The sequence below is a fragment of the Callorhinchus milii genome, unplaced genomic scaffold (genome assembly GCF_018977255.1).
Source record: "Callorhinchus milii isolate IMCB2004 unplaced genomic scaffold, IMCB_Cmil_1.0 Scaffold12, whole genome shotgun sequence".
Taxonomy (NCBI): Eukaryota; Metazoa; Chordata; class Chondrichthyes; order Chimaeriformes; family Callorhinchidae; genus Callorhinchus; species Callorhinchus milii.
Window position 1 is genome coordinate 17,648,782 of NW_024704753.1, and position 8,286 is coordinate 17,657,067.

Below are 8,286 nucleotides of genomic sequence, written 5' to 3' on the forward strand. Positions count from 1 at the left end.
AATAAATGTAAATCCAGCAAAAATCATGATTTCGTCAGGAATTTTGAATTGAAGTCTTCCTTGGTCGTGTTTTAGGATTGAATAGCTTAAAGCAACTTTCTATCGCAGCAGCCTAGTTATTCAGTCAAGTGGGCATTTACTCACAGACGCATTAATTGGAAATCAAAGAATCGTTCAACGTTTACAAGACAGAATGAGGCGGTCGGGCCTTCAGCTTCTCTGCCCCCGCCCTTTGCAACTCCATCCCATAGTCCCTTTGCCTCGCCCCCCCCCCTCCTTCAAGGCACGTCTCAAGACCCTCTTTTTCGACCACAGCTTCGATCACCCTTTTACCTCTACGCTCCCTGCCCTCCAATGCTCCTAATCCCAACTCCCAGCTCGTGTCCAAATCGCTGACTGTCAAGTTCCTTGGGACGCCCTCCCAACATGAAAGGCGCTATACAAATTTAATTTGTTATTGTTGTTGAGACTATTTGGCGCATTGTATTAGTGCTGGTGGTATCGGTCAAATTCCCTTTAAAATTATCTTACGAACTCAGCTTTTGACAGCAATGTGTGGAAAGGTATTCCATATTCTAGCATTCCATATTCTAACAGCCCACTGCAGGTAAAAAAAAAAAAGAACTTTTAGCACTTCAGGAAAGGATTAACATTGTTATTCCCGGAAAAGTTTATGAAAATGTTAAATAAATTTCTGATCGATGAAAGAACATATTTGACCCTAATTGCCTTACTGTGAATGTTGTTTTGCAGTGTAAATCAATGAATATAGTTTAGTCTCACAGGATTATGTTCAGTGCTCACTTGTAGTTTTGCAGTAATTAAAGACCTGTTTCTCTCAAGTCACATTGGAATGTAGAAAGGAAGAAATGTTCCCTGTGTACTCCATGCCACGGAAATCCATATTCTGGCTGAATTAATATTTGTTTTTTCATTTTCGTTCAACACACCCAATCAGCTGACCAGCTTTGGCAGTACTGTCCTCTGGGTCATGTTAGGATTGGAGTCCGTACTCTGACTAAGATTGGATCTCAGTTTGTTCGGAACGCTGGCTGGAGAGGGTGGAGGTAGTTTAGACACTGCGTCCATCAGGGCAGTGGGACTCGCAGACATGCGTTTCACAAAAGTCGTTTTGTCACTCGCTGGAGGCTTTGGCAGACGTCTTCGCAGCCAAGGGTGTCGTAAGGCCTGTGCTGGTGTCATACGTAAGGCAGGATCCCACTCCAGGCTGTGTTTCAGGAAGTCAATGAAAGATGAGTCATCACAGCCCTTTAGAGCACTCGTCCAGTCCCGTTGACCAGGAGTGCCTCGAACTTTACCTCTCCGAGATCGCCCACTGTTCAAGTGCAGGGTCCCATCAGAAAGTGTTACCGTAGGACAATACCTGGGGTAACCTTTCGAACTGATGAACATTTTGGCCCGCTTGGATTGTTCCAGCAGTCTTTTAGGTGGCATTCCCAATAACTCCATCATGCAAGCTAGCTGATCTCCCTCGTCTTCACCGGGCAACAGCGGGTATCCAGTCAGCAGTTCGGCTAGAATACATCCCAAACTCCACATGTCAATGGGCATCCCATACCGTGCTCCTAGGATCACTTCGGGAGCTCGGTAGAAACGCGACTGTATGTACGTGTAAATTCTTTGATGTTCGTAGCAGCTGGATCCAAAGTCGATGACTTTAACTCCGCTGCGCCCTTGCTGCTTCAGCAGGATGTTTTCGGGCTTCAAGTCGCAATGGATGATATGGTTTTTGTACAAGGCGTCAAGGCACTGCAGGATGGAATGTGCAAATTTACGGACAAGCGGCAGACTGAACCCTTGGAACTTGTTTTTTTTGATGAGTTCGTAGAGATTCATACTGAGCAGTTCAAACGTCATACAGATGTGGTTACGGAAAGAAAAGCTCTCGAAAATGTGGATAACGTTCATACTGTTGTCCCTGTCCTGCTTCCGCAGATGCTCCAGTATCTTGATCTCCTCAGCCGCTTGCCTATGAAACCTCTTTTCATTTCGCACCATTTTCAAAGCGATATACAGGTGGAGCTTATGGTCGTAAGCCTTCACCACTTGGCCAAAACTACCTTTTCCGATCACCTTGATAACCTCATATCGGTAGGCGATGTGATCATGCGGGACATACAGGTACGAACCCTGCTCATCGTCGTAACCATTGTTGTTCGGCGCTCCAATGGTTCCTGGTCTCTTTTTAGAATTTGGTCCAACAAAATAGATCTCGGAATAGCTGGCGATTTCGTGTTCCTCATAAGGTGTCAGCTTCTGTATGTAGTGTTTAATTGCCTCTTCTGGCATCATTGGTTCAGCCTTGAGCCTGGTGGAGCTATCACATGATTTATTGAAACTGGGGCTACCTTTCCGTTGGTAAGAGCTCTCCAGGTAATACGAAGGCAGGCAACTCTTACCATTGCTACTGAGACTGTCATTTGGTGTTGAGAGTGCTGTCCATTTTACCTGTGAATCCTCAAACAGATCTTGACCTTGGAAGTGTGGTTCACCTCCAATGTGAAACTGATCATTCATGGTACGTATGTAGTTACCTTCCTGAAACAGAAGACACATATACATCCATTTACACTTCTTGATGAAGATAAATGCAGTCCTGTAGCTCAGTGATTAGAGCACTTGCCTCGCAAGTGCAAGACCTGGGTTCGATTCTCGGCAGGGCAAAACCGTGGGTAAGTTTCCTTACTGCCTGATAATAATCCCTCAAGAAATAAAATTAATAAATTAGTCACTTCAATCCACAACTGTTTGTGGGGACGCAGCTGTGTGCAATTGGCCGCCGTGTTTCGCCCACAAATATACAGTCAATTCACTTTACAGTATATTCTGTGAAGCGCTTTGAGACATTTCAAAGATGTGAAAAGTGCTATATCAAATGTTCTTATCTTGATCGCATTGAACCTATGGAATCCGTTTATCACAGACAAATTTCACTACAATAATGGTTCAAACAAGACAGTATAGTTTTTTTTATCAGCGCAAACTCGGTTTGTTTAGTGTTGACATTAGCTTTCCTAACTCTGGAAATCTATATGAAAAGTACATGAAAAATTATCATGTGCCTCTTTTCTTTCATTCTTCAAAATAGTTCTGTTCTTCAACAAATAGGGGACCAAACTATCATCTGCTAAGTGTTCCTGATCTGCAGTATTGACGTCTCACAGTGTACTTCAGATAAATTGGCATGCTGGTAGTCAGTATCTCACTACTAGCTCATTACACTGCACTTAAACTAATAAATGTCCTGCTGCTAGATGTCATAGAAAGCCTTCCAATTACACCTGACAGATTTATACTGTGAGATGTAGCTGCTAATTTCTGCCCTCGGTGAACAATCGATGATGTTTCACCTTTCCCAGTGATTTAGGGCGAGCTGCAGTCGCAAATCAAAAATACCAATGTCCACCTTGCTAATAAACCTTATAGTCGTTTCACTAAAACATCTTAATTTCTGGTCCTGTATCTAATTACTAGATTATGTTTTGAATTTTGGGGGTTCTTTCTCATAAAAAAGGACATTTTCTTCTTTTTTGGACCCACTATCAGTAGAACTCTCAGGTGCGGTGAAGATACAAGGTAAAGCTCCGTTTGCACTTCACTTAGAAAATCCAGGTCGCCCAACATTTTAGATAAAGGGTTTGATGTAGCATTGAAACCTTCAGGGAAATATTTTGTACCTCAGTTAACTGGTAGGTCTTTAATTTTGTGGGTTCTGGACCCTGAAGTTCAGATGTGCTCCATTCCTGATTTGCTGGACTTTTTATTTTGATATTAAATTAGCTTGTCTCTGATTAGTACTCTTTACATCACATTAATACGCACAACATGACTCTCGCTGCCATAACTATGAAGCAGTGCCACCTGATGAAGCATTCTTGCTTCTAAACTCAGTTGACTCTCATTAAAATGTCTTACCAGTATTTCTACGCCTACATTAACTGAAGAAGATATACCACACTTTACCAAATAGCAAGGAGTTCTGGGCTTTTACTGTATAAGAACTCACGACTGAATTTTCCGTGTTCTTTCTGTAATGGTACTGACAACAGCTGAACTGTAGATAAAATCTGGTGCGCGTTGAATGAGAAAACAGATCTGAATTGTAAAATCTTTACATTGTCAAATCATATATAAAAATAACTTTAAATGGTATCAACTACATTTAGGCAGAGCAAATTTGTAGAAATGTCTTATGACAGATTTCAAATTGTGACAGATGTTGATGACCTATTACAATGTTAAACAAATAAGATAACAGAAACAGGGAAGGATTCATGTGGGCTTGAAAGTAAGCGTTACTTTTGTCTCCCAATGGATCAACTCAGATAGATAAAAAATAAACTTTAAAAAAAATTCTAATTTGAAGAAATTGATGATATTCATTCACGTGATCTTTTCAGGCTTGACCTATATTGGACAAAAAGAACGATGTTTAACAAATCATTTCCTAGAAAATGAGTAAAAAGTTTATCTCTGAAGAATAATGAATCAGAATAAAGGGTTGAGGAGAGGCAAATTTAAAGAAAAGCAAAGTCATGGTACCCAAAATGTATGTTTTTGTTCCTGAAATGATTACATGTGAAATGATTACGTTTTGAGTTACTTGGACACATGATTTGTTTCTGCTACCACAATCCCATAGGGTTTAATACAAATATGGGTTGTTATCAGGAAACTGAACCTACAACTATGTATTTTAGCATAAAACTAAGTTATTATAGCAGACAAATAGGCAGAGGAGATGGATTGCAAAACATCACAGATAACAGCCTACTTAAATGTTAACAAGGCAATTGCAATTCTCGTTTAGAGTTAGTGCAATTTGAAATCTTACACACGTTCTATTATACACTTTGACCAAAAAAAAACATTCAAACAAGCCTGGATACAAACCAGCATCGCATCAATCAGAAAGAAATTGGGTGCATTATGGTAGGCTGCGCAAATGCCTTGCTCATCATTCATTCATGGGAGAGAGAGTATTTGGCTGACTGGAGCATGTTGCCATTCAATCTTTAAGAGATTCCAGACAAAACCCAACTCTCATTCTGAATGAGAAAGCAGTCAAATAGTGTTTTTTTTTACAAAAGTACGAAAAAGTGTTTTAAAGAATTCTAATTGGAAACTGACGCGTATCACTTTTTCCTATCTAGTTTTAAAAATGGACTGGGAAACGTGTGTTTTCGATATAATAATAATTCATTGATATACATTTGATATACGTCTCAAAGCGCTTCACAGAGTATACCGTAAAGTGAATTGACTTTATATTTTGTGGGCGAAATGGAGTAGACATTCAAGTACAAAGAGAGTCATTGAAGGAAAGATAGTGGTAAAGATCTCGACACTGGGCAAATTACAAAATGCCAAATGGCTCAATGTAATGCTGTTTGGAAGCCGGTCGTCACAGCAACAGAGTTGCTGGAAGGAAATTCTCTTCCCAGCAATTCAATTTGTAATTCAATTGCAGGGGAATAGATTAATTTTAAAAATCTTAAATGATCTTTAACAATAGGAATGATCAGTAAGCCATACTGCTTAAAGAGGTCTGTATGTAGACAAACCTGGCAATCAAGTGTTTGAACTCCTTTTCAAAACATTTTGAATAAAATCCCAGTTTCACAAATCAAAATAGTGGTGGTTCTATTGGAGTAGCAGGAGAGTGACTGTTTCATTGTATTTTCATGGGAGTATTAGTGAGCTAATTATTTTCAATAATGACTGTGAGATTATTGGTAGAATCACAGTATTAGCTATACTATTGCACCAAGGTTTACTGTTTATTTAAAATGATTTTATTGGGCACTGACAGAGACTTTCAGGTGCGGCTGAATCCCCTTCAGTAACCTTCAATAATACTAGGTTACTGTTTGGGTTACATTGATGGTTCAGAAACTTCGTCACAAAGACTGGGTGGCTGTAGTATATCAATGATGTATACCGTACAGATCATACAAAAGAGAAGCACTGGACATCTTAAGTTCATATGAAGTCACCAGGCAGCCATTCTGATATTGATGATACCAAACAAACTGTAACCCGATGAGCAAATAGGCTTCAAAGTGTTCAGGTATTTTCTAATGAACTGAACTAATCTCAACTCCTGATCCTTGACTGTTCAGCACCTTGGGACGTCCTCCCGCCGTGAAAGGCACTTCACAAATGTAATGTTGTTAATCAAGTGACTTATGTAAGTAAGCTGCTTCATTGCAGGTCAATATTTCTGAACTTTTCAAAGTGATACATGCTGGAGGTGGTCACTGGAGTATCTTTTCCTCTTGTAATACAGAGTATTGCGATCATGCACTCCCAGGCAGGTATAGTGTAGGTTATATGCTGGGTAAAAGCATATAACGTACATTACCTCAGTAATATGCCTTAGCCCCAACCTCAAATGAGTTGTCACTACAACAATTTGCAGTTATATGGTGCAGAGAGGATCAGAGGCTCATAATTCACATTGGGTACTAAACATTTACAAACAGAGGACACCAAATACTTTATGTCGAAATATGGTAGAGCTCCATAACAGGGTAAATTGTATAAAGTGGGCTAAAAATGATAAATTTTCTTCTCAACCTATGCTTCTTCATGTTCTTATGAAGCACAGTATATCTGGGATGGCATGACAAGTTGTGAGACAACTCTGACAGGTTACTGCTACATGTCACAGAACCTTTCTGCTAGGTCACAAACATCACTGAGGAGTACCACTGTGATGTCAATTGCATATAATATCAGCTGCTGTCCAGAGGTACAGATAGAATACAATAACTACACCAAGTGTGAACCAGTTCGAACATGGCATTTAAGGTTCTAACATTTGGTTTAATCAATTCAGCCCACAAATATCTAACCGGAGAGATCTTCAACTACAAAGTGAATGCCACTGGTTCTTCACTGAAGAGAAGTCAGATATGGACCATTGAGTTCACCGCAGAGGAATCCCCTATGGTCTACATCAAGAGCTCCTTTAACAGATATATAGCTGCAGATAAGGATGGGAAGATCACCTGTGATCAGGAAGTTCCCAATCCCAACTGTATCTTCCTCATGACCCTACATTCGGATGGAAGAGTTTCCTTCCAGTCTGAACTCTCAAAACGGTACCTAGGAGGAAATCAGGATAACATCACTTGTTTTGCCCAGTCTATTTCTGATAGTGAGAAGTGGCTGCCACACTTAGTCATCCATCCCAGTGTCAATATGTTCAATCCTGGCAGAAAAAAGTACTTGCGGTTTGATGAAAAAAACGGCATGGTGTGCTGCGATACAGATTTACCCTGGGGGCCCGACTGTGTCATGACACTTTACTTTGACATCAAAGAAAAGAAATATGCTATAAGGACAGGGAACGGGAGCTTCATTGCCTGTGATGGAAAGACTGAACCAGAGGTAACAAGCAGGACATTATATCGCCTGGAGATAAAGAATGGAATGATCTGTCTGAAGGACAGTCATGGAAAGTTCTTAACTGGGAGGAACAGTGCTGTCAGAACCATCAAAACATTGAATGCTAGTATGGATGAGCTATTCACAATTAACCCCAGTTCTGGGCAAGTCAATATCAAGTCTGTACTTAATGAAAAATTTGTGTCCAGTAAATCAATTTCAGGTGTCCATGCAAATGTCAGTGAAATGAAGGACGCTGAGATATTTCAGATTATAATTGATTTCGCGACAAAGAAGGTCTGCTTTCAGAATATTTCAAATGATTATTTAGCTGTTGGTCCTAAAGGTTTCATTGAAGTGTGCAATACTCTGGACTTCAATTGTGGGTTTGATATTGTGTATAATGAGGAAAAGGCAGCTTTAAAGACTTCAGATGGAAGATATGTGACTGTGAATGCCGGTGGCCAGCTCTTGGTCGGTCCAAACTCAATTGGTAAACCTGAAGAATTTATCTTGAGGCTCGTCAACAGGTCTCAGCTCATTCTCCAGAGTGACTATGGCTTTATTGGACTTATGCCTGGGAAACCGAGGTTAGTCTGCAACAGGCCCATGTATGATGCAAGCAAAATAACCTTAGATGAAAATGGGTTTTACCAGTTCAAGGTTGTCTCTCTGGATAAATACTGGGAGGTGGATGAAGACTGCTTTATCACTGCCACTGGAGACCAACCTACTAACTTCACTATTGAACTAATCACTTCAGAGACAATGATCCTAAAGGCACCTAATGGAAAGTATACAGTAGCAGAGCCAGATGGCAGTTTCAAAGCAGTGGGAAAAGATAACAAATCGGCCACATTGTTCCGATACTAA

The 8,286-nt window shown here is 40.3% G+C and overlaps 2 protein-coding genes across 2 annotated transcripts; one reads left to right on the forward strand and one right to left on the reverse strand.

Moving 5' to 3' along the window:
- Positions 1–881: 881 nt before the first annotated feature.
- Positions 882–2,556, reverse strand: LOC103176728 (dual specificity tyrosine-phosphorylation-regulated kinase 2-like). The gene has a single exon (XM_007890466.2). The coding sequence runs from the start codon at positions 2,536–2,538 to the stop codon at positions 955–957; it is 1,584 nt and encodes a 527-aa protein (XP_007888657.1). The 5' UTR covers positions 2,539–2,556; the 3' UTR covers positions 882–954.
- Positions 2,557–6,822: 4,266 nt separating this feature from the next.
- LOC103176807 (fascin-like) lies at positions 6,823–8,286 on the forward strand. Its single transcript, XM_042339708.1, has one exon. It carries the CDS (start codon positions 6,823–6,825, stop codon positions 8,284–8,286), a length of 1,464 nt encoding a protein of 487 aa, XP_042195642.1.

What these genes read in the sequence shown, in the direction of transcription:
- LOC103176807 (XM_042339708.1), top strand. Translation starts at nt 6,823, where the DNA reads ATGGCATTTAAGGTTCTAACATTTGGTTTAATCAATTCAGCCCACAAA.
- LOC103176728 (XM_007890466.2), bottom strand. Translation starts at nt 2,538, where the DNA reads ATGAATGATCAGTTTCACATTGGAGGTGAACCACACTTCCAAGGTCAA.